The sequence below is a fragment of the Aphelocoma coerulescens genome, chromosome 1 (genome assembly GCF_041296385.1).
Source record: "Aphelocoma coerulescens isolate FSJ_1873_10779 chromosome 1, UR_Acoe_1.0, whole genome shotgun sequence".
Lineage (NCBI taxonomy): Eukaryota > Metazoa > Chordata > Aves > Passeriformes > Corvidae > Aphelocoma > Aphelocoma coerulescens.
This window is the reverse complement of record NC_091013.1, coordinates 28,895,109-28,921,574: the sequence shown is the minus strand read 5'-3', so window position 1 is coordinate 28,921,574 and position 26,466 is coordinate 28,895,109. Positions and strand designations below refer to the sequence as shown.

General features: G+C 45.2%; 1 protein-coding gene across 8 annotated transcripts in view; it reads right to left on the bottom strand.

Annotated features, from left to right (window-relative positions):
• The window catches only part of FHL2 (four and a half LIM domains 2), a 61,753-nt gene extending 41,519 nt beyond the window's left edge, over positions 1–20,234 (bottom strand). For 2 of the 8 annotated variants that reach the window (XM_069005183.1, XM_069005209.1), the window contains exons 1-2: positions 20,137–20,234; positions 19,098–19,153 (exon numbers count right to left, since the gene is read on the bottom strand). Coding sequence is in view for 1 of the 8 variants with exons in the window: in XM_069005136.1 (XP_068861237.1) it covers positions 20,137–20,189 (53 nt within the window). In the remaining 7 variants the exon portion in view is untranslated. The other 6 variants (XM_069005199.1, XM_069005248.1, XM_069005136.1 and 3 more) reach the window with 5 other exon arrangements.
• Positions 20,235–26,466: the final 6,232 nt, after the last annotated feature.

Sequence of the window (26,466 nt, the reverse complement as noted above, 5' to 3'; positions counted from 1 at the left end):
TTGGGACTGGAGGTGCCTATCTCCTGCTGCTCACTACCTGGTGAGAGAAGATGGTTCACACCACACTTTCTTTCACATAAATTTGGTCACCAGATAACTTCTGGTCACTGAATTTATGTGAAATATGCCTCTTTCAGCATGAGATGCCCTGGCTTTGAGTAGTGTGCCACAAAAATGCCTGTGTTGGGTGAGATGTTTTCTTGCCTCCAGCCAGTAGTTCGTTGTGCTAGTTTGAAAATAAACCAGTGAGAGGCACCAAGTCAGAATAACAATTTAATGGAAATTAAAGAAAAGGAAAAGAAAGTAAAAGAAAACACTGACAGAGCCAAGATACAACCTGAATCCCTATTAGGCAGGGTAGTGGTAGCAGTCTGGTGGAATGGTGGCTGCAATCCTCTGAAGTGGTGATCCTGTAGTAGAAGGGGTCTGCTCTTCCTCAGAAAGTCCAGCGGTGGCTGTGTAGCTCCTGTCCTCTGGAAATCCAGTGGAGCCCGTCCCTTTGATGCTCAGAGTCCCAGTTATATCCATGATGGGATGCTTGGTTCCTCCCTCTGGGTGGAGCATCTCACAATGAGGTAATGAGTCATGAGGCCAGGTGTTGATTAGGCTCGTTAACAGAAGATAGTCCAGAGGGAGTTATCTCTGAGTCATGCAGCAGGACAATGATGGGCCATTAACAGAAAGATAGTCTGGGGGGAGGAGGCAAGGAAACACTGCCCCACCTGATTTCAACAGCTCATGAGGATGGTAATAGAATACACCTCAACCCAGGACATTATCCACCCCTTATTCTATTACCATCTACATCATCCCAAATCAATACCTTCTTAAACTCTAAACACACATACATATATATATATATATATATACAATGAAACCCTACACACCGTTCTCACCTAAGATTAGGTCTCCCTGTGGTACACAACGGGTTTCCCCATCTTTTTGCATTACCCACCAAGTGCAACCAGGTCCTTGAGCAAAGACAATCCCACGGATGGGTTTGCCTTTGCCTGAGGTGGGATTAATCCAAACAGTCTTTCCTAAAATACCTCTCAGGTGTACCACAGGGACTCTATCTCCATCCACTGTGTGCAAGGGTTCAGACTCGGCAGGACCAGCTCGATTGATGGACCCTCGGGTATTGACCATCCAGGTAGCCTTCGCTAAGTTCGCTTCCCAATTTTTGAAGGTCCCCCCACCAAGTGCCTTTAGGGTGGTTTTAAGTAGTCCATTGCAGCGTTCAACTTTTCCGGCAGCTGGTGCATGATAAGGAATGTGATATATCCATTCGATACCGTGTTCTCTGGCCCAGGTGTTGATGAGGCTGTTCTTAAAATGAGTCCCGTTGTCTGACTCGATCCTGTCCGGGGTGCCATGTCTCCACAGGACTTGCTTTTCCAGGCCCAAGATGGTGTTCCGGGCTGTAGCATGAGGCACAGGGTAGGTCTCCAGCCATCCAGTGGTTGCTTCAACCATGGTCAACACGTAGCGCTTGCCTTGGCGAGTTTGGGGAAGGGTGATGTAATCAACTTGCCAGGCTTCCCCATACCTGTACTTTGACCATCGTCCACCGTACCACAGAGGCTTCACCCGCTTGGCCTGTTTGATTGCAGCACAGGTCTCACAACTGTGGATGACCTGTGAGATGCTGTCCATGGTAAGGTCCACCCCTCGGTCACGGGCCCATTGGTATGTTGCATCTCTCCCCTGATGACCAGAGGCATCATGGGCCCAACGAGCTAGGAATAATTCTCCCTTGTGCTGCCAGTCCAGATCCACCTGTGATACTTTCACCTTGGCAGCTCGGTCCACCTGCTCGTTGTTGCGATGTTCTTCATTAGCCCGACTCTTGGGTACGTGCGCATCCACGTGTCGAACCTTCACGGTCAGCTTCTCTACTCGGGCGGCTATGTCCTGCCAAATCTCAGCGGCCCAGATGGGTTTCCCTCTGCGCTGCCAGTTGGCTTTTCTCCAGCGAACCAGCCATCCCCACAGAGCGTTAGCTACCATCCACGAGTCGGTGTAGAGATAAAGCCTCGGCCACTTCTCTCGTTCAGCAATATCCAAAGCCAGCTGGACGGCTTTAAGCTCTGCAACCTGACTCGATCCACCTTGTCCCTCGGTAGCTTGTGCAACTTGCCGTGTGGGGCTCCATACTGCAGCTTTCCACTTCCTGTTAGTGCCTACAATTCGGCAGGAACCATCAGTGAAGAGGGCATAACGTCTTTCAGTCTCCGGTAGCTCATTATATGGTGGGGCTTCCTCAGCACGAGTCACTTGCTCTTCCTCTTCTTCAGAAGATAATCCAAAAGTCTCACCTTCAGGCCAGTTTGTTATAATTTCCAGAATCCCAGGGCGATTCGGGTTTCCAATACGGGCACGCTGTGTGATGAGAGCAATCCATTTGCTCCATGTGGTGTCGGTGGCGTGATGCATGGCAGGAACCTTTCCCTTGAACATCCACCCCAGCACTGGTAGTCGGGGTGCCAGGAGGAGTTGTGCCTCTGTGCCGATTACCTCTGAGGCAGCTTGGACTCCTTCATAGGCGGCCAAGATTTCCTTCTCTGTGGGAGTGTAGTTAGCTTCAGATCCTCTGTAGCTTCGGCTCCAGAATCCCAGTGGTCGGCCACGAGTCTCACCAGGCACCTTCTGCCAGAGGCTCCAGGACAGACCATGGCTCCCGGCTGCAGAGTAGAGCACATTCTTCACCTCTGGTCCTGTCCTGACTGGGCCAAGGGCTACCGCATGAGCGATTTCCTGTTTGATCTGGGCGAAGGCTTGCTGCTGTTCAGGGCCCCAGTGGAAATCGTTCTTCTTGCGGGTAACCAGGTAGAGAGGGCTCACAATCTGGCTGTACTCAGGAATGTGCATTCTCCAAAAACCTATGGCGCCTAGGAAAGCTTGTGTTTCCTTCTTACTGGTCGGTGGAGACATCGCAGTGATCTTGTTGACGACCTCGGTGGGAATCTGACGTCGTCCATCTTGCCACTTTACTCCCAGGAACTGGATCTCTTGGGCAGGTCCCTTGACTTTGCTCCTTTTGATGGCAAAGCCAGCTTCCAGGAGAATCTGGATGATTTTCTCTCCTTTCTCAAATACTTCCTTTGCTGTGTTTCCCCACACAATGATGTCGTCGATGTATTGCAGATGTTCTGGGGCCTCACCCTTTTCCAGTGCAGTTTGGATCAGTCCATGGCAAATGGTGGGACTGTGCTTCCACCCCTGGGGCAGTCGGTTCCAGGTGTATTGCACACCCCTCCAAGTGAAAGCAAACTGGGGCCTGCATTCTGCTGCCAAAGGAATGGAGAAGAAGGCGTTGGCAATGTCAATAGTGGAGTACCACTTCGCTGCTTTGGACTCCAGCTCGTACTGAAGTTCCAACATGTCCGGCACAGCAGCGCTCAATGGTGGTGTGACTTCATTCAGGCCACGGTAATCCACTGTCAGTCTCCATTCCCCGTTGGACTTACGCACTGGCCATATAGGGCTGTTGAAAGGTGAACGGGCCTTGCTGACCACCCCTTGGCTCTCCAGTTTACGAATCATCTCATGGACGGGAACCACAGAGTCTCTGTCGGTGCGGTATTGCCGACGGTGTACTGTTGCTGTGGCGATTGGTACCTGTTGTTCTTCAACTCTTAGCAGTCCCACGGCAGACGGGTCATCTGAGAGGCCAGGCAATGTACTCAGTTGTCTGATATCTTCTGTCTCCACAGCAGCTATCCCAAAAGCCCAACGATGTCCTTTTGGGTCCTTGAAATATCCATTTCTGAGATAGTCTATGCCGAGAATGCACGGGGCCTCCGGGCCAGTCACGATGGGGTGTTTCTGCCACTCGTTCCCAGTTAAACTCACTTCAGCTTCCAGTACAGTCAGCTGCTGGGATCCTCCTGTCACCCCACAAATAGAAATGGGTTCTGCTCCCACATACCTTGATGGCATCAGAGTACATTGAGCGCCTGTGTCAACCAAAGCCGTGTATTTTTGTGGGTCAGCTGTGCCAGGCCATCGGACCCACACAGTCCAAAAGACCCGATTATCCCTTTCCTCTACCTGGCTAGAGGCAGGGCCCCTCTATTCCTGGTTCTGGTGCATGTTGCTCCCTTCCGGTGAGTATGTTCCTGAGGTCCCTTCAAGAGGATCAGTCATACTGTCATTCTGGTACCGTCTGGAGTTCTGTGTGCGAGAGACCGGAGCAATGTTGACTCTAGATGCGCTTCTTGTGGTAGTTGTCCCTCTTTTTAGTTCACGTACCCTGGCTGCTAAGGAGGAGGTGGGTTTTCCATGCCACTTACTCATGTCTTCTCCATGTTCCTGAAGGAAAAACCAGAGATTACCTCGTGGCGTGTATCCTCTCTCCCTGGTTGGGGGGCGCCGGCTCCTAATGGCAGAGACTCTTGTTGGTTCTGGCGAGATGTGATAAATCTCTTCCTTAAGCTCCTTTTTCAATTTCTGATGGCCTTCTTCAACCAAGCTCCGGACTTGCTCAGCCAAAAGACTTGTTTCCACGGATGAGACATGGGTGCGAAATGGGGCTGTGACAGTGTCCTCGTAAATCCTCAGCTTGTTCACCAAGACGCCCACCCTGTCCTCGCCTTCCCTCCATTGCAGCGTTGCCAGGTAACGGGAGTATATCTCTGGTCCAAGGCGTGCGAACCTCAACCACATCTGTGATGTGCACTGGACACCATCTGGGCTCTTAGGAAATCTCTCATCTTCTGAGAAAATGATCTCCAGCACAGCCAATTCCCTCAGGCACCGGATACCTTGTTCCATTGTGCTCCATTTTCCTTGGTGTACCTGGAGGTCTTCTTTACAAAGGTACCTGTCCCTGACACTTGTAAGCAGTCGCCGCCAGAGGCTGAGGGTTTCTTGGGTTCTCCCGATCCCCTGGTCAATGACCACATCCCGGGACAGAGATCCCAGTTGCCTGGCCTCACTTCCGTCTAGAATAGTGTCATTGGCTGCAGCGTCCCAGATGCGGAGCAGCCAGGTCAGGATGGACTCATTCGTCTGGCGTGTGAATTCCCTCCGCAGGTCACGCAGCTCACCCAGGGATAGTGACCGAGTGATGATCTCTGGCTCTGCCTCTTCTGCTGGGTGTGAAGGTCCTGCTGCATCCTCGTCAGTCACTATGCGGACTGACTTGCTTTTTGATTTCTTCTTCTGCACGGGGGCAACTGCAATCGGTTTAGGCTGTTCTGGTTCAGTGATGGTTTGCGTGGGGATGCTGACAGTGCTTTTGGTTCCTTTCTCCTCTGTGTCAGTCTGCGTAGACATGGGCGCTGTTGTCTTGCGTCTGGCTTCTTTCTCCTCTGTGTCAGTCTGCGTAGACATGGATGCTGTCGTTTTGCATTTGGTTTCTTTCTCCTCTGTGTCAGTCTGCGTAGAGATGGACACTGTTGCTTTGCGTTTGGTTCCTTTTTCCTTTGTGTCAGTCTGCGTAGACATGGACGCTGTTGTTTTGCATTTGGTTTCTTTCTTCTCTGCGACAGTCTGTGCAGACATGGTGTTTGTTGCTCTGCTCTTCTTCCCTCCCTCATCCTGAGGATGCTGTGCCATAGCTCTGATTCTGAGCATGGTGTACATGGTGCAGGCTGTACAGAGAAGACAAAGCAGAACTGACAGCAAGTTTATGCTATCTTTGACATCCAGAGGGAGTTCAATATTTTCAAAAACTGCTGTGCCTGGCCTGAAAGGCTGGAAGAAACCACTCTCTACTCCTCCCACCAGGGGCTGGGTGCGATTGTTGAGGAGATCCCAGAAATAGGAGCCCAGACTAGGACAGCCAAACAAAATGGAGTATATTTTCCGAATGGCATTCATCGCCTCGCAGGTTATTATGCTATAGACATAATAAACCATTAAAGCAATTCTCATACCATTCCCTGGTTTTAACAGGAGTAATACTACAGGCAGGTAGTTCCCCATGTGAGGAAAGATATAGAGAGCAAGATACAGTACCCATGCAGACAAGCTGAGCACCATGGTGAATACAAAATTGTAATTCTGACTTTCTCTCAGAGCAGGCCCCACGTTGGGCGCCAAATTATGTGCTAGTTTGAAAATAAACCAGTGAGAGGCACCAAGTCAGAATAACAATTTAATGGAAATTAAAGAAAAGGAAAAGAAAGTAAAAGAAAACACTGACAGAGCCAAGATACAACCTGAATCCCTATTAGGCAGGGTAGTGGTAGCAGTCTGGTGGAATGGTGGCTGCAATCCTCTGAAGTGGTGATCCTGTAGTAGAAGGGGTCTGCTCTTCCTCAGAAAGTCCAGCGGTGGCTGTGTAGCTCCTGTCCTCTGGAAATCCAGTGGAGCCCGTCCCTTTGATGCTCAGAGTCCCAGTTATATCCATGATGGGATGCTTGGTTCCTCCCTCTGGGTGGAGCATCTCACAATGAGGTAATGAGTCATGAGGCCAGGTGTTGATTAGGCTCGTTAACAGAAGATAGTCCAGAGGGAGTTATCTCTGAGTCATGCAGCAGGACAATGATGGGCCATTAACAGAAAGATAGTCTGGGGGGAGGAGGCAAGGAAACACTGCCCCACCTGATTTCAACAGCTCATGAGGATGGTAATAGAATACACCTCAACCCAGGACATTCGTGCTTTGGAATATATATATCCCAAAACAGTTTCTTGAATTCCCCACAGGTTTTGGGTTGGGAACTCTCTGGGACAGGAGCAAATTATATTTAATGACCTTGATGCATTTTTTTTCCTTTTCATTCAGTGAGTTTCCTGCTGTTTCTGATCCCAAACTTGAGGTGTTTGTTCTCTCCCATGCCCAGCCTGTGCAGCTTGTACCCCGGTGGCTGTCAGAGCTCAGAGCACAGGCAGGAGACCTTCCCCTAGCCCAAACAATGCCACGTTTGGGTAAATGATGCAGATGTGCCTTAGTTTGAAAATTCAGATGCCCAGCTCTCTCCAAAACCTCTAAAACCAAACTTTGCATGGAAAACTTAGGGAAATTTTCCCTTTCTGCCTCTCTCCTTCCTGTGTCCCACTCACACTGAGGGAGATGAATCCAGTCCCCAGGCTGCCTTTCTGTGCCTACTTAATGGCCCCACGTCTCAGGGTTCATTCTGCAGACCTGATGGCACAGCACTGACAAATGCCCTGAGTAAAGAGAGAACTGGGTGGTTACTCTTAAGCCAGAGGGAACTCTGGATATATTTTCAGAGTAGAAACAAAGTTGGAAAAGCAGAAATCATTTCTTCTTCACTCCTCCATTTATCTGTCCAGCAAATATCACAGCTCACAAAAGGTCACTGGTCTTAGCAGCTGTTTCATGGCTCCATCTCTGCCCTTTCCCATTTTGGCTGAAGTACTTGTTCAGTATGCTTTAGCTGCTGTTTTTGGATCATGCTAAGACTTCTTCAGTCCAAAACTAAATCTACCCTCATAATCCACCAAAATAAGTCCTTACAAAGCTAAGCAGGCTTCACTTAACAATAATAAAACCTTTTGTGGTTTTTAGTGGCAGAGGAATCCAAGTGATTGCCTGAGTTCAAAGCAGATGAGAGGAGCAATCCCAGTAACATTGAATTTTGGTACCCTGTTTGCCTACTTACTTGTCTGTTTGAACTAATGCCTTTACCCCACTCTACCTAACTCCACCAGTGAGTATATATGCAAAAAATTGTTTCAGGACTCCTTTTAGAACAGATGCATTTTCTCCTGAGGTAACTCTTATCTCAGAGAAGTACAGTGCTGTGACACCAGCAGCAGGAGTCAGGAGTTGCCGCTAGCAAAATTAAGAAATAAAGAGCCCAGCCTGCTTTGCCTGCCTCCAAGTATGAGGTTGTTTGTATGGATCAGGAATTTTAGCCTAAGCAGTTTTATTTTATCATGCACAAAGACAAGAGCAGATTTTTGTAATAGAAGCTGTAAATTGCCTTAAGCATAGGTGTAATCACCAGCCCCCCCATAATAAGTAATAATAATCCCAGCTCTGGCATTAATTCATGGTGTGACCTTGGACATGACACTCACATCCATTATCCAACCTGGTAAGAACATTCAAGTCCCACTGAAGGACAGAGACAGTGTAAGTGCCAAGTGCTTTGAAAAATAATCAAATTAAGCTCCCAAGGGCTCAGGTTTCCCACTTGTAGGGGAAATTTTGGAAGAGATGACTGCTCAAGAACAAGGTCTGAAAAATACACTGAGATGATAAAAAACCCCAGCCCTCAGTGGACTTGGAGTTTTCCACACCTCCAGAGCCAGTAAAAGGATCTTTCTGTCAGGAGCACATTTCCCTACAAAAAGTCCCACGACTGGCTGTGATAGCTCTTTCCCCATGTCTTTTGACTCAGGTTTTGTGCTGAGCGAGGGGTACCAGGTCCCCAGAAGAGGTGCTTCAGCACCTCAAAATCATCCTGTCTGCACCCATTACTAACCTATTGCAGTCAATAGGTTGTTCTTAGGCTATATAAAGTAGGACTTCAGATGTAAAATTAGTATGACATTCTACTACCTTCAAAGACACTTCCCAAAACAGTGTGCAAATAGAAACTAGGATAATGCAGCTGGAAATGGTGATAAATCTAAAATCTTGCACAAAAATATTTAAGCCTTGTACTGTGTCTGCTCACTGCAAAGTAGGGCAGTAACCCCCTTTCTTGATATTGCCCTAATGTAATCCTGGTGGCTCAGGTTAGCCTGCTGAAGGCCATCATGTGCAATTTGAAGCAAGCCCAGTGACGTTAAAAAGTTGTGTTTGTGAAGAGCAGCTGTTGGTGTTACAGGGTATGTCCTCCCTTCCCCTGGAGACACAACTAGCTGGTAACTCAATCTTTGCTAGAGCTTTGCTGAAAGAAGTGCAGCCTAGGGCTACCGTGTACCTGTTAGGCTCTTTAGCACAATGAGAAGAATTTCCCTGTAGAGCCTGGATTAGTCTGGATGCAAGCGCTCAGATTAATGTCCAACCTGCCACCTGCCACTGCCCCAGATCCTGTACGTGACTACAATAGACTTCAAATGCTTCTTTTCTCTTCTCATTGGGTCACTTATTTTCTCATCCATGACATAAAAAGTCTGAAGATGATTGAATTAATACTTCATCTGTTTCAGTGATGCCTTTTGTGAGAGCTCATAAGGATCTCACTGGTGGATGAAAAAAGTTACGTATATTAAACCTGCCACTAGTTTTATGCTTAAGTTTAACAGGGAACATGATATTTAGCAGGAGGACAGCTCTTTATGACACCTCAGTTGAACAATAGCTACTTCTGGCATCATCAGGGTTGTTCAGATCTCTCAAAAACAATTCAAAGACAAATTATCAGCTCTATGGGCATGCATTAATTTGAAAGATTTGACAGACATATTTAGCTATTAAGTTTTTGGAGCACAGAAATCAAAACCAAAGCATGCTGAGCAAATACGTGACATGTCTTTGCTGTATGGACCTTCTCAGCCAAAACTAGCTAAATTTTTACACACTGATCAAAAGAGCTCTCTAATTTTCAAATTATTGGGGGAAAAAACCCCACAGTGTCTTTCCTATGCTTTAAAAAGATACACTGACATTCAATATGACTGAAGGACAGTGAGATTAGAGTCTTCATCATGCAAAATCTACATTCTGTTTTTGCACATACCCTGGCAATGAATTTGCTGACCTTTTTCTAATGCTACCTGTATGCATACCTCACAAAACCATCATCCAATATAATACTAGACCACCTCAGTATTACCACAATTTTCTTTGCATTTCTTTCCATGTTCCACCATCTCTTTTCCTCTTAGCTGTTATGGCTGGCACACTACGTCTCCCCTATTTCCTTTCTGCCCCAGACACCTGCAGTGTCAGCACTGTGGTCTTCCAACCCCCCCTCTCCACTCAAGCCATGAAACCTGCAAGGTAATCCTTTGAATTGCTGCCTCCTTAGCATCCTTGCCACCACTTCTTTCCCCTCAAGGATTAACAGATGTTTCCTCAAAACATCTGCCGTTTTGCACCTTCCCCTCATTCCCCTCATCTCCCCATTTAACCGTATTTCCCTACAGCACATTATTACTCTGCGTTTGCCATTGACAAATGTCCTTGTGCTATTCCTCACCTATCCAGCCCTGCACAAGCATGCATGTCTGGCCCCGTTTTGGCAGGGTGTGCCAAAGCAGGGCAGGAGCTGTGGCCATCTGTTGCAGCTGTTGTTTTATGGCTCCTCGCCGCGCTGGAGCAGCCCCCGTCTCTCAGGCAGGAGGGCTGCAGAGAGCAGTTGAAATCAATAAATCACCCAGACACACCAGGTATGCCCAGGGATAGCAATAAGGGCAGCTGCTGAGTGTAACCCAAGCACCTCTTGGAAAACACTTCCGTAAACAAATCTGCCATTGAATTTTTGGGCACAAATATTAAATATTCTGGACAGCACCCTGCCGAGATGGAGACGAGAGGTTCACAGCTCTCTTTGATCTGTGATTGTGCAAAATTTGGCTCCTGCTCAGCAGGCAGCAATGCTTCTTTCCATGTTTTAGGAAAAATTTGCTCTTTTGCAAGAATGTATTGAGAAGAAGGTGTTTTTCTGAGTCTCTGCATGAGCCATGGGCATTACCTGCAGTTTGAAATTGATCTTGGGCCTGAAGAGATTCAGTAGTTGCCAAATCTAAAGAAATATGAAAAGAAAGACCTCCTGGCATCATAGAGTCTAGAACTAAGGGAGATGACCAAATAGAAAGAAAGTGAAATTGTTATCTCTGCCTTGCATTCTGAAATGCATTTAGAGCGTTCTGCTCTGCATATCATCACAACAAATCCTAAAGAAAGACTGGATCCCAGACCTGGGGTCTCTCTGACTGTGATGCTGCTCTGGTCCAGATCTTTTGCTATGTCAGGAAGGGCTCTGGAGACAACTTTGCCTTCTGTAAATAAATTTTTTAGTAAAAAAGATATTGACTATTGGCAGATATTGATGATGATATTGATGATGATAAGGAGAAGGAGGAGGAGGAGGAAGAGGTGAAAGTGTGGTAGGGAAAGGCCAGGGGATCCCAGAAACACAGCTCTCAAAGTACCCTTTCTGGCACAGTTGTTTTAAAGGACTGAATTGAGAAGTCTTTCACATATGGGACCTTTGCTGCTATGATGAAAAATGACTTGCATCCTCTCTCCATGTGACTCAAGCAGTTCTGTTCCTTTTCAAACATGTCAGCAGCCCAAATTGCTCAGCTTTTTCTTGGTAGCTCTGTAGATTTGAATGCCAGAATCTTATTGAGGACAACCCTTTCTGTATATTGTCCAGTATTGTATACTGTATATTCTGTATATTTCTGTACATTGTCCAGCCAGCAGTGCTTGTGAAAAAATGAAAGTTATTTTCTAAGTCAAAACCATTTTTCACAGAGATGTGATCACGTCAATGTCAAGCGACCCAAGATTATTCCTCCTGTACGTGTGACTATTGCAGAGGTATCTATAGCCCTTACAAAAGAAGTTAAAACTTCTGCCATCAGCGACTGGTTTTGAAACTTTGCAAGTGAGGATTTTCACCACTGTCCCATATCAAAACTAAACACAGGGACTGCTTGATGCATCAGCTAATGTGAATCCTGGATTTAGGAGAACAGATGAAAAATAAAATTGTGTTAATAGAATATGGAGTATGATAAATTAGTTTTGGTTTTAATGTTTCCTGGAAGCCTCTCATCCAGTGCATCAAAACCTTTGAAGGAAGAGGATGCCATCTTGGTGTATTGCAGGGTCATAGATCATGCCAAGCATTTTCATGTCATTTTCACCCTGAAATAATTTGATTGCCATTAATTCTTGTCTCAATACAGTCAAGATCTAATTAACTACATGTATTACCACCGTTTATATCTACTATGATTGTTAACTTATTCATATATACTAGCTGGTGTTTTCAGTGTATAAAAAATTAATGCAAGGAGGTCCGAATCTTGCTGTACCTTTGAGGAGAAGCTCTCCTTCACAGTCAACATGCATTAAGGTAAGTAGCAAGATATTTGGTCTGGGCAGAAGAACACATGTATCCAACAGGCACCAACGCTTCCCAGCTCAGGCAATGGCATGAGTGGGAGAGGTGTGATGAGGACCTGAAATACCCCAGGGGAGAAAAGAGGTGTGCAAGGACATGCATACCCCTGAATAAACATCCCTTCTATGAAATACATGCTGTGGACCAGGTCTTGCTTAAAGACAAGTTTCCAGCTGAAAGGTATGTAAGCACGCTGAGAGCATTTTAACAGGATAAACAGATAACAGAATAATCTGTCTGCAGCTGTAAGTTTTCTTTTCTTTAGGCACTGCTGCCTCCAAATAAGGAGATTGTAATGCTGATCTTTGGATTCCTGAATAAATTCATTCCTTACTTTATCTTCAAGCCTGTCTGGTGGTAGGAGTGATTTAAGGATAACTGGCAAGCCACCATCATTCCATTCCCATACAAGCCACAATTCACTAAAGGGGGTGGACGATTCTCCTAGAAAAGATACAAAGCCAGAGGTAGCCAGATGCTTCTCCACAAGTTGCATGAGACATTGTGAAAGTTGATAATGAAGCTTGTAAAGGAAGTCTTCTTGGGACACAGTCTTCACCTCTGGAAAGCTGGAAAAGTGCCTCAGCAAGGATCTCCATCAAGTTCAGGGTGCTAGGGTTGGCTGAACTTCGTGACCTTTGGGATAGAGAGGAGGCTGCTGCAGCTCTGTGTTCATGGGTCCCACCTGTAGTGAGGCTGATCATATATTCCTGATAGGCAGACACTCACATGCACACAATATGCACATTGCTGGCTACATGGATCAGCAGAAAGGGGAATCAGTGCTGTTATCAGCATCACCCACACTCACACAAACATGAGCAGCACAGACAGCCCCACCTTGTTGCCCCTCTCTGGGGAATCAGGTCTGAAGGATGCTTCTGGGATATAAACACATTGTACGTCACTTCAGGACATACTTCAGGAGCTGGTCATAGACACCCTGTCCTCCACTTGGCACCTAGCTCCCAGTCTCCTCCAGCTTGGATCTATGAGCCTGAGAGGTTTGTGATTCCTCTCTGGGTACTGGTACTCCCTAATCCTACCAGTCTGGTCTGAAGCTTGGCAGCACTCACACTAAATGGCTCAGGACAGAGTATGCACCCTCGGAGAAGACAGGTAGAAATAAGATCTAGTGAAAATACCGGATAGGCGGGGGTGTAGAAGCACAGGACTCCATCAAGCAAGTGTACACTCAATTGGGCCCTTTTATCTCCATTCCCCCTCTATTTCCTCATGTTTGTTATCCCCACAGTTCATCTCAATTCCTTCATTTTTACAATTCTGGTCTTTCCCAACATATTCCCACATTCCCCTGAAAACCTACTGTGAGGCTTTTTATCCAAGTCTCAAATTGTCCCTCCTGTGCATACTGCATTAAGTCCTGCATCCTTTTAGACATTATCTCCCTATCCTGTGTATGGCTCTCTGACCTGTTGGGCTGTCCCATCATGGGGTGTTTAATTTCTGTTGATGGTGGTAGGGAGTTGATTCACTTGGGCCCTATTTTCACTGCTCAAGTCACTAGGCTGCCTCCATCTGTCATTGATCCTTGATGCTCTTACTGTTTACTTCTTTCTTACTTGCCCTTTAGACACATAATTTAACACATAAAACCTAAAGTTGCTCTTTGGGTGGCTAATAAAAGTAAAAACCAAGCAGAACTTCCCATAGGGAGCCATACTACATGCTCTTTTGGCACTCCTGGCTCCACAGACTATGTCTAAACAAAGTAAAATTACCTCTTAAGCACAGAGAAATACCTGGGTCTCCAGATCTGCTTGCATGTGTAAGACTAGTTTTCCACAAGTAATTTTGATGGATTCCATCCTGGAATGTCCAACTCGAAGTACATAAAAGAAGCATGATTTCTAGAGGATTCAAATGCCAATGAAAGACAGTCCTCTGAAAGCTTCATATGCCCACAGAACAGAATCTATCCCCTCCCCTGGAAGCACAAGTGCTGCGTTTATCCTCAGCACCTCTGCCTCACAAACTCCTGGAACTGAAATAACCCTAATTGCCATAATTTACTTAAACTATCAGTTTGAAATGTCTGACTGTTGTATTGAGACTGCGTGGAAAATATGAGTGCAGATAATTGTGTTAGCTAGGAATAATCAGACAGCTTGCAGTGTAAGAATAGAAAGGCTGATGTTAAGCACAATCCAAGCCAACAAATCCTGAGGCTACGGCATTAGGCTGGTCCTGTTGTGGACTGCAGAAGAACAGAGGCTGTAAATGTTTATTTTAAAATGGGCATCCAAGGTGTGACCAGATGATTTGTTACTCCTTACTGAGGTTCTGTGTATTCCCTCAATAACCACTATTGACATTAGCCCAGCCAGTGCTTGCTACAGCCTGAGCAAAGCCATTTGTAAGAGGGAGAGTGAAGGACCTGGGCTGACTGTTGGCAACATCCTTAGAGACTAACCACAGTTAGGGAGGCTTTGGCCTCTTTTATTTATACTCAGATGGCTTTTTTCTTTACAGGCATTATGTTTACTTTCACCTCACTCAAACTGAAGAGCTGTCCTGTGAGAAAGAGGAGACCTATCGTGGCAGCAGCACAACGCTCTCCACCTCTGAGAAAGCTTTATCAATCCCCTGTACCACAGGTGGGAGCTGTGCTGTATGGTTTTCTCTGAGCTTTCCAGTGTGCTTTAGCAGCAGAGAATTCTCTGACAGGGCTGTGGTAATAACTTTCTACTCTATCACCCTTGTCACTTCAGCCCTACCGAGTGGTCTCCCCACCCTCAGCCCATTCTAGCAACTCCTGCCCAGGAAGTAGGGTAACACAGCAGATCTGATATTTGGAGTGGCACAGCTGGAGGTGGCTGCTAGTGGGGAGAAAGCAGCACCACTCTGTTTGCTTATCCCTTATCAGCATACTTTGAATAAAAGACCAGAATCCTTGTTGATTATACTGACATACGTTAAAAAGAGCCTCTACCAAGAGACTGGGAAGTCATGGCAGCTAATTAGTAGGAAAGCCATTAAAAGACATTTTATCTTAAAAGGAGCAAGGTGTGAAAACTCTTTTTGTTTCTAAGGCTGATCAGTTGTATGATGTCAGTTCTAAGGCAAGATCATAAAGCAGGCTGCTAAAGGCAATCATTAAAAAGTAAAAATCTTGATTTTCCAACTGTTTTGAAGATGTTGTTTTTAGGGTGTGTGCTAAATGCATGTGCGCTTCTAAACCAAAAGATGTGAAAGGAAACAAATGTGAGACTTGTATCACATCAGCAGCTTGCCTCACAGGGCTTTCACAGTGAGAGTCTACTCTCTGGGCTTTCTCAAAAATGGAAAAGCAAAGCTCAGTTCAGCCCAAACACAACCCAGATTGTAAAGACTGACTTTGGACCAGGCCCAGACTAAAACAAGTCACAGCTCTTGTTAGCCCAAATCAAACCTCTGCCTTTCCTGCCATTTGCTCACCAGCTCCCAGGACAGTCACAAGGATTGCCATGGGTTTGTAAACTCCCCTGTGAGTCTGTAGGCTCAGGGGTCACCCTGGTACCTCATTCTGCTGGTCACCTTCTGCCCCTCATGACAGCATCTGCCCAGCATGGCTCTGGGGAGGGGACATCTGAGCATGGCTCTGCAACCTTGTCCTGCCCCAGTGCTTCTTGCTCTCCCTGGCCCTTCAGGAGACCTGGCTGACAGCTGAGTCATGGACTGCATTACTCTGCAGGAGCTCCTGCTGCTCCATTTCAGCTGTCTGATGGGTCCTGCAGCCAAAGGCCCTGTGGGCTGTCCTTCTTACAAATCAAAACAGGAAGAGAAATGTAACATTAAAAATAATCCAGGCATTAGGCTATGAGTTGCTATGGGGAACTGAAACCCAACCAAACAACAAGAACAAGCAAACCCCCAAAACTTCCTAAATGCCATGGTATCCTAATTATCTCTGCCTGAACTCTTTTCCTGGATCTCTCCAGGAGAAAGAGTCAGTTTATCTTTTTACCCTTCCAGGTTGCTGGGTAGCTTTTGGGGATGATCCAAACTCCCCTGAAGTCAGTGAAAATTTTCCAAGGTCTCTGAATCAAGCCCCAAATGCAAGGTGGTACAAAGTGTGAGTGTCCTGCCTTACACTCCAGCTGAAAATACATTCTATAGGTGCCACGCACCAGTGCTCAGTAAGTAGTTCTTTCCCTTTCCTTGTTTCTCCAGTGCATGAGCAAGACTCTCTGATACAGTAGATAAACCTCTTCTCAGAAAGGAGGACAGGTCTGGCTCCCTTCTAGCTGTGAAATTGCCATTAGCAATGGAGCTGCACGTGACAGGAGTGGTCCTTCCCCTGGTCCTTGACTGCATAATTTCACACAAAACCCTGTTTCAGCGACTTTGTCACCATATGAGACACTTTACTTGCTAACACCATAGGTCTCTCAATAGTAACCCCCCCACTTCTGGTCAGGCTGAAGAATTGTGCACAATCTCTGTGAATAGTCACCAAACTGCCCATATGGCCCAGGCCATCTGTGTTTTAAACAGTCAGCCTTTAAATTACATTCTCCAATCAGCGAACAACCTTAGATAGCACAATTTCAGTGGCAGCCTAAGAGATGAGACATTGATGCCACAAGCAGATAAACTTCTGCAGACCTGAGTGCCTGCTGATGTGATCCCTTGCACCAAGGTTTTTAAAGAGGGCAGATAAGGATCTGGCCATAAAAATAGTTCCATGGGCAGACAGGCAGAGCAGTAGAGCATAAAGTGATAGGAATCATTTTAAACACTCTAATTAATTCAAATTGCTATGTGTTAGACCAGCTCTGCTTGCAAATAGCTGAGGTGAAGGCAAAAAAACTTACCTGTGACTTTATAAGCTCTGTTTACTACAGTTTGTGCCAGGCACAGATCAGGACAAGGTTTGCCAAAGCCTCTCCCGAGGGTCTGTCATAAAGGCACTGAATTTTGGAGCAAAAAATACACACTCCCCTCCTCACTTAGCACCATCTTCTAGTGAAAATGAACATCACAGAGATGTAAGGATAACCCCACATTAAGCCACTACTTGGTATATCAGCTTGATTTTTCCAGAAGTGCTGCCTCAAGCAAGTTTCAAAATTTAAATTTCTGATACTCTTCACAGTTCCCCAAAGCTGTTTTTTTCATTATGTATTTTTTTCTAAGCTGTTACAACTCCCTGAGAAATTCAGATTCTGTGTGGCTTCTTCCAGCTTTCCTCCTCCTGACCATGGGACTCATTGAACACCACAGAGTCATAGAAAAACAAAGCTGGATCCTCTGCCCCTGGGCAAGATCAGCTGCAGACATACAATTTCTGACAGATGTCCTGACAAAATGTTATCTTGTTCTTATTCAGCAGTCTTCCTGAGCTCTGTCAGCCTTTTTGGGTCATGCCTGACTCAGACCATTAGCTCAATCCATAAATAAAAGCTCATGAGTCCTTCTGCAGTCAGTGGAGGTTCCCAGAAGGTGGGCCAGAGGTGGCTCAAGTAGGGGCACATGTGTCCTGTACAGGTTAGGTTAGACAGCATGAACATCCTGCTATGTGCATTCTGTAGTGTGCCAGGCTGGCTTGGAATAAAAGTCTTCTAAAGGTTTTCCTCTCAAGCCCTGCAGTGTGGTAAAGGCCAAAGGGGTGAAGAACATCAGGCCAGCTGTGTTGCAGGTACTCAGAGAGAACAACCAGTAGTGGCACCCCAGATGGAGACATGCAAAGATAAGAAACAAGAATTTTTTTTTTTTTTCCCCATGAAAGCTGTTTGTCAAAATTCCTCTTCTTGGTACCAATTATTTTGAAAGCTTCCCGTACACACACACCACAAGACAATGAGAGTGGTCTGGGGCTTGTCCTCAATCACCTTACATCTTCACTTCCCTGCTGTGGGCAGGCCATCCCACATTGATTAATTATTGCTGTTATTATTGTTATGACTGTTGCTATTATTATAAAAACTGCTAACAAAGGTAATAAATATAGCCCCTGGTTTAGGTTGGCTTGTATCAGCATCTCCCTTTTTAGTGGAGTAAGGTCCCTGCTAAAACTTCTTCCTGCCTACAAAATATTGTTCTGAACCACTTCTTCCATCATAGTCAAAACAGACACTTTCCAAATAGTCTAGTTCACCAGAACTCTTTGGAAATATCAGATGTGTCTTTTGTGAAGAGCTCCTCTTTTTAACAATAGATTGTTATTTCAAGCAAATAGTTGGTGAGTCTCCAGGTTTTGGCAGTGAGTCCTGGCATCTTTGGAAAAAAAAGGATATTTATGAGCAATGCTGGTGGGTGGAAGGGTGTTCATCAGGCATGTAAAATGCATACCTTGTGGTTTTAGTGATGCATGAATTGCAACCACTGAAGGTAGTGAGGTGCATTCCAGTCACTGTGACAAAGGTAGCAGGCAAAGATTTGCCTTCCTAATTATTCATGGAAGTCTGGTGTTCCACTGTGCAATGCTGTCATGGATAGATTTCCTTTCAGAAATGTTCTGCAACATTAGCTGCCCCTCCAAACATCCATGCAGTCATTTTTGCATAGCTGAATGGTGACATGACAGAGGTGCTATTTGTTGTACAGGTGTGACTGGAGTGTAGGGCACTTGGGAGTGGCTCCCTGTGCTCCCCAGGTACATCATGTTATACCTCAGAGAATCCATGGAGCGGGGACATGTAGCTGCCCAACAATGAGTGTCTCAGCCTCCAGATGGGTACAAATCCTCTCCCTCCTGCTCTTCCTTTTGGTTTTTCTCTCTTCCCTCTCTCTTCACTCCAGATTACACTCTGGTCAGTTTTAACATATCACCTGCCAGGCATCTTTCAGCTATTATCAGATGGCTTAGGTGAATGCTGCCTTGTCCTGGTCTTAGCTGCTCATTCTTACCCACAACCAACCTTCCCTGCTAGGCTGAAATAATTTTTTTTCAAAAATTTGTCTGATTTTTGGCTCAGTGAATCACCTCAGGCATCATGTACAGCCCATGGAGCCCAAAGCACCATTCAGCTTACCTGAAAGTGTAGGGACATCCTCACTTATTAAACATCCTCACTATTTTAGACAGTGAGCACTGGCTTAAGCAAAACAAGACAAAACGCCCCAGATATTAGCTATAAAGGCTACCTCAGAAAAAGAGTTGCTCCAAGTCAACCTTCAGGTGGAAATCATCCTTGGTGGAGCTGGATTCAGAGAGGGAAAAGGGCAAGTGATTCACAGATAACTTTTACAGTTTTCCCCTTTTGCCACTCAGTGCTTTTCACACAGCTGTAGCAGCACAGCACTAAAGAAACTACGGCTCTGCCTCCTAAAATAAAGCTACTCCATGCACATACTGGGCTGAGCTGACATGGGCTTGCAGCAGAAGGTTTTAAAGGAGATCTGCTTAAAGCCTGCTTGCAGATGGCAGGTCATTTGCATGTCAGAAAACAGTCCCGATGGAAACAAGCAAGCATAAACACCTACCCTTTACAAGCCTGCTTTCATGCTCAAAGAAACCTGATGCTCATCCATGTGGAGAAGTAATTTCTTTCCTCTCCACAGCAGAAAGTTCACTGAAATGGAAAGGAGCTCTTACAGCTGAGTGCTCCAACTGGAATTATTAAGTATTTTTAATAGCTAGCAAAATGATGCATTCAGTTTATCTGTTATCATGTAAATACTCTGTACTAAATACACTAAACCATTTTTTGCAAGATTAGTTTGGCTTAGACACATACTATAATAATTAATTTTAATGAAAATGTGTAAGTCTGAAACAGGATTTAAATATTATTTCCTATCACTTTAGTGCCTTTGTATAAAAGTGAATGTGATCCTTTATGTTTAAATGGTTTAAAACACCCAGCTTAAACTGCATTACACAAGAACTTCCGTGTTGCCATTAATAGCCCACACTTAATTTGAAGTACAGAGGAAAAATAGTAATCAAAACCTGAATTTCCAAGCATTTTCTATTTTAAACATATCTCACTTATATTTAAAAATGTGATTTATTTGCTAAGTTAAGAGAATCTTGAAAAAAGATACTGAAAGCAGAAGTTATAAAGCATACAGTTTACCTTAGCTGCCTCGAGGAGTCCCCCTATAACACACGCTTGCCTGGGCTCGTCCTTTAAGACTGAGTTAATAGGGATTTAATACAAAAACAATGCCACAGGCTTACCAGACTGGCAGCCCACAGCTGTCTGCAGGGATGCCCTCCTTCTGCATCCTCATCACTGCTGTCCCTGCAGACAGTGGTGGCCTCTTTCCCCTTGACACCCACATAAGGCTCACCCGGCACCAAAGAGGTATCAAGCGAATGGGAGGAAACATTTTCTATTTGCAGGACAAGGGGGCACTATATTTTTAGTACCTGGATCCTTGCCTATCCCACTGTCCCTCTGGGATCAGCTTCCTACCTTGGTTTTTGAGTCCATGACCCAACAGTTCCAGGAAGAGACCAAAACCTTCTTCTCAGCACTGAGAACTGTACATGCTCATGGCATGTTTCAGCCAATGGACATTCACACACATTTAAATCTTGTTCTGGCCTTGGGTCTTAAGCATGTGCTAAGACTTTAGGAACTGGTTCCAGGGAAATCAGTTTCTTAATTTGTAAGACACTGCCCAGCAAAATGCAGACATTCATTGTCCTTGAGCTATTGACACTCAGCCTGAGGACTCTATAGTAAAAGTTTAGGGTGGTCTGAAAGATGAATCTGGGGGGGAGCCACTGCGTTGTTCACATTTGGTCACAGCTCTTTTCCTTTCACACCAGAAGCAGGTGGTTCTCCACAGTGAAGTTATGCTCCCAGCAGAAGCTCTTCAGCCTAGCAACCCCTCACCTGTGGGCATGATTTAACAACCCTCAGGCCTCTGCTGGAGGTTTTAGCCTTTTACTGTGGAATCTTGTCACCCTTCAGTACATTTTAATTTGACAGAAGTTAAACCACTTCTATCTACATGCTTCAATGATTTTAAAATATGATTTTACGTTATCTGAACAACCGGTTAATACTGTGCAAGACTTCACATCCTGGAAAAAAGTCTGCATTTTTCACCAGCTATCAGCCCTGCAATGACTAGAGCTGTGAGACCGTTTCATAAGCACACAGCAAGGTGATAAGTCTGGCTCTTGCAGCAGGAGCCACCTTCATCCCTCTCTTCTGTAACCCTGTTAAGGCATGGCAGTGTGCCAGCAGGGAACACGCATCATGGCTGGGGCCCTCCCTACCTGGTCTGCTGGTGGCTGAGTCTCTACCGTCACAGTTCCTTCTCCTGTGTGATAAGTAACCCTCTGTTTGTAGTTCTCCTCTGCTGGAGAAGATGATTGTGTTCCACCACCTAAGTCTTCTATTAAGGGATGGCACAGAAGAGCAGAAAATCTGAACTGTGTGAGTTAAGCGTGTGTTGCAATGGCCACAACTGTGATGGAGGAGTGCCTGTTTCAGAAATAGGAGCCAATCATGTCTAGTAGCCTATAAATAAACAATTTTGGGGCCCAGGCTTTCAGACACTTGTATGTGTCACAGAAATGCCCATTACAGCTCTTCAGCACTTTAGAACTGAAGTTAATAGCTACAGGCACCTGATGGGGAGCAAGAATGTAGAAGACCTGAGATGTATAGCAGGTCACACATGACACTTGTAAATCATGATAGAGCAACTTCACCCACACAGACAAATGAAAGAACCAGCAGGAGGTTACCTGTGCCCCATGTCTAACCCATCAGGCTACATCTGTCTTATTTTGGGCCCACAGATGCTGCCTCTTAAGGTGGTATCTGTAACCTAGGCTATCTACAGTAATCTGTCCTACTCTAGCTGCCTTAGTTGCCCTGCCTTCTGTAGCCAGAATGCAGCCCTGAGCACTCCCAGTGACCACCACATGCCTGAGGGATCAATCACTTTCCAGGACTATCAGATAAAGAAAAAGGGATGGGTTAAATTGTCACTAAAAAAATGCAGCAAAGGTGTGATTGTGTCACTTGTCAGCTCAGCCTCACGTGGAGATAAGCAGCATAGGTACAAGGTACCCTGAAGGTTAGATGGACTGCCAATGCTGATTTCTCCAGGGGTGTACTCTAGATGAAGCTGTATGCTACATCACAGTCTGCCCTGCCATTGTGTAAAAAGATGTCTGGGTTAAGCAAGCACAGGTAAGCCTCACACCTTCCCTTTGCATAAAGATGTACTACCAGAGAGTGCTGCCTGAAAGCTTGTATATCTTACTTGTGCAAGCTTAGACAGAATCATAGAATCACAGAATCATCAAGGCTGGAAGGGACCTCCAAGATCAGCTAGTCCAACCATCCCTGTAATCACCCCTAAACCATATTGCCAAGTGCCACAGCTCCTATGGATGTATCTTCACTTCAAAGAAAAGGGAAAACTTTGAGGAATTTTTCCTGAAGTAATTAATTTGCTTTTTTTCCAGTCTCCTAAAGCCATTCCTCTGCTCACTGGCAGATCCATTTCAGTTCACAAAGCAGCATTTGTAGGTGGCAAGTCTAGCTGATCTTCTCAGTGTTTCCATGGTGTGTGTTTCCATGGATAACTCTCCCCACAGCTACACCACTGTCAGCAAAACCCACTCCATCTCTCCTCCTGCCCAAGCCCCCAGATGCCCTCCTCTGCTACCATAACACAGGACAGATCTGGCTCAGCTGAGTGGGTACAGCTCTGCCTGGGTCTGTACTGAGACTACTGAGCTACCTAAAAGTACTCTTTAAAAAATAATAATAATACCTGTCTTGTTCCATTGCGTGGTTCAGTGTGTGCTTCCCCCCAAAAAATGTAGCAGCACAAGTAAAGTGGGAACATGGTATTGGAAGCTACTGGTGAAAGTGGGAAGGTTGGCAGAGGATCTTCTAGCTGGAGTCACCACAGAAAGAAAATCTGTGGTATCACAGAAAGCTTCCTGCACCATCAGAAGCTATCATAGTCAGAAGGTTTCAGGCTAAGTCTCTGTCTTTCCAACCGTCTGCTTCCAAGAGATCAGGAGAAAAATCAGTACAGCAGTTAACAGAGGTGGCCAGAGAGCATGGTGTGTATCTGTAGGCTTTTCCACAAAAAGATCTTCTAATCTAACACCAAACAGAGCCCACAACTCACCCTACAGATCAGCATTATCCAGTGTGGGAAGGTGACAGGACTCAAACAGGACAATTCAACAGAAGCCTTCTGCTACATTTAGGGTATAACATGATTCTTACATTATGTTTCTTCTCTTGACAAGAGGGCATGAAATCTGCCTGAGAGACTCAAGTAACAAGAAGAGTTCAGTCTCAAGATTAAGGGAAACAAAGTATTGGGACCAGTTTGTGCATGGGGAGCAGTACTATTTTGAGCACAGCTTGGGAGAGTGCTTGTTCAGTTCCGTGGTTTAGGAATGGTATTCCCCAGTTCAGTGCCCCCACCAAGACTCTCTCAAATCACTGCTCTCTCTTGATCCCACTTCACCTCCCGCTTCCCGTTGTGGCAGGATGGAATTGAGAATCAGAGGCACAAAATGTGAAGATCACGCAATACTTGAGGAAAGAACAATTTACTGGAAACAGCAATGAGATAAGAAAATAAACATTAACAGCAACAGTATTACTAACAAAATTAAAGAGACACTGATTCACATGCAAAGATGCTCACTGTGGAGGCTCTGACAATAAAGATACCAAAGAAAAAAATGCAGGAGTTTTTCCTCCTCCCCTCATCACGTTAACAGAGGCATATAACAGAAGACCTTTTTTTTAAATAAATACAAACCACAGGGGTCTTACAGAGTGTTATGATCTTATTATTGAGAAGTGCCTCTACCTCTATGAATGAACAATAGTTATCACTTAAAAATTTCCATGTTAGCCAATTAATGAATTCCATATAATTATTTGCTCCTTATTTCTTCCTTTGATACCTCATGCTTTCATATATCAACAATGGAGAAGTCTGCATTAAGCTGTGAAAAAGCTTTGTGCCATTCAGGACTTCTGGCATCAGTGGATTGCTATCTCCTTTCACATCCTGACAAGTTCAATTTAGGGAACTATACCACTTTGGACCCAGACTATTCTTCTGCTTGCCATCACGGTCTCTGAACAGCTGGCTATTACTTATTCTTGTGGTCGAGTCCTTAGAAGGCCAACAAAGGGTCAAAAAGTCAAGACCTCTGGTTGCTAAGCATGAAACAAAAGATGAGTCCAGAACAGTGAACCTTCTCCCGAAGTGCCTGCAATCCCATTCAGAAGAGCAGGAGAGTAAAGGGTCCCTTTTCACTGCATTCATCCTGGAGACAGGCTCTGCTGTGTTATTCCCCAGTGTCTTGCAGGAGCTCCCTCAGCAGAAGAGCAGGGGACCTTGGCCCCTGAAATGTCTCCTAAGTACTGCTTCAGAGCTCAGGTTGCTCTTGCAGATCCAGCCTTTGCCGTCCTTCCCCAAGAGCTGAGTTTCTGAGAACACTCTCTGCTGCCTATCAGCCTCACTTCAGAGGTGATGAATTGCTGTTGATACCCCTCTTCAAGTGATCCAAACACACCAGGAGGAGCTGTGTGAAGCTTTGACATAGATAAGGCAGGTAGTGGTTATCCACCATCATATGTCTCTCATTAGCTATTAATTAAACCAAGTAAAAGATAAACATTGTCTTTAGGAGCCATTTCCAGGTATTAAGGGTTTGCTCTCACTCTATATCCATACCCTAGCACCTGCCAAAACCAAGTTAAGTAGCTCTAAAATTCTTTGCTTATAGGTTTCACACAGTATTTGCTCTTAATTTTAGAAATGTCATCCTGCTTTTGGAATGGCTGAAACTTTATGTCATGTTCAATTTTTAGCAACCTGCCTACTGTCAGTCTACACCAATGACAGAAACTAAATCTGTCTGGGAGTCTGAAGAGGATTTCCAGGAAAACCCTTGGTAGGATGATACAGTGCATTATTTGAGTTGGTGCTGGTCTATCTTCTTGGATCTGAAACCAAATGCATATTTTGGCTGATATGGGGCTTCCCCTACAGCCACTGCTTCTCACGCCTTCTGCAGCACATGTGATGGCTCCTAGCAGACCCTAGGCTGTGGGGACCTGTTGGAATCAGGCTGGACACATGCGTGCCCGCATGAGCACCTTCCAGCCCAGCTGCCTGGGGCTGATCCTCACATCCTCTGATGCATCCAGCCCCCAAACACAGGTGTGCCCATGGAAGCAGAGACCTAGCCAGGACATGTGGGTGGCAGTGCCAGCACTGCATGGACTTGCTTAGCTGTGTGGATCTCACTCAGCCCTCAGTTAATGTGCTTATCTTCATCCATCCTGGGAGTTAGAGGGTGGCTGGGGCATTTTTGTAGGTGAACCATCACCACATGATCCATCTGCTTGCATCCAGCCATGGAGGTATATTCCTAGTCAGAACTTAGCCAAGGGCCTGGCTTTCTGCTGCTGTGTCAGTGGGCTCTGGCTGCCCTCTGGTACCACAGGCCATTATTCTAAAGTCTAAAAGTCAAGCACCTATTTTTGTGCTATGTTGCTCTTCTTCATTGAGACATCAATATCAAAGTCAGATAGGGAGGAGATGGACCTTGGCCCCAAAAGCAGGAATATTTCCTGATGTCTGCTATTTAGACAGCAGTCTCAGGTAGTGTCAGTTGAGTTTAGTCTGTGGTTTTGATAGAGGAATACTTGGAACATTCCAAAACTGCAAAATATGCAGAAAGTTTTCTATGGAAAGGAAATAGTTGCTGGTTAAAAACGACAGTTTGTATTCAAATAAGAGCTACATTTTTCAGGAGTCAACAGAGGATAATGTTGTTGCCCTAAACCTGAGTAAACCTGAAAGAGGATACAATAAGATACACTTTAATTGATGATGTATGTCATCACAAAACTCATCCTAGTGATGCCTCAAAGGAAAAATTCATCTGTGCCTTCCTTGTTCTCTACTCTCATGTCCTTTCCCTACTAATTACTAAATGTTCATAGAAGTCTGAAGAGAAAAATATTAAAGAATAATTTTATTTTTTAGATGCTGCACTCTATTTCTTTGCAATCCCCATGCTGTATTTCAGCACGTACAGTCAGTGTAATATGTTTAGCAAATTGAAAGAAAATATTTATAACATTGAACCTAATGGACATCTTAATTTCTATTATCTTGACAGAGCCAAGATACCAGATTTTTTAAGATACTAGGTTTTGAAACATCTGTGCCCTGAAGATCCTTGAGTGCTGGGTGTGAAACAAGTGAAGCTATAGCTTTCATCTCAAAGGGGTTTAGCAAAAATTATGTTCAGAGTTTTTTCTCAGCTTCTCACCTCAGAGAATTTTTTTCTATCTTTATCCACCATGAAAAAAATTTAAGCTGCGACCTAAACTAGCAATATATCTTTGTGGATCTCCTGTCTAAGGCTTCCCACATGAAGCAGTGCTTGCTCAAGCCTAGCAAAGGCTCAGCAGTAGCCATGAACCATTTTGCAGTGCAGGTTCTGCCTTAGAAGTGAAGGAATGAACTTTCAGCTTTGGGGGTT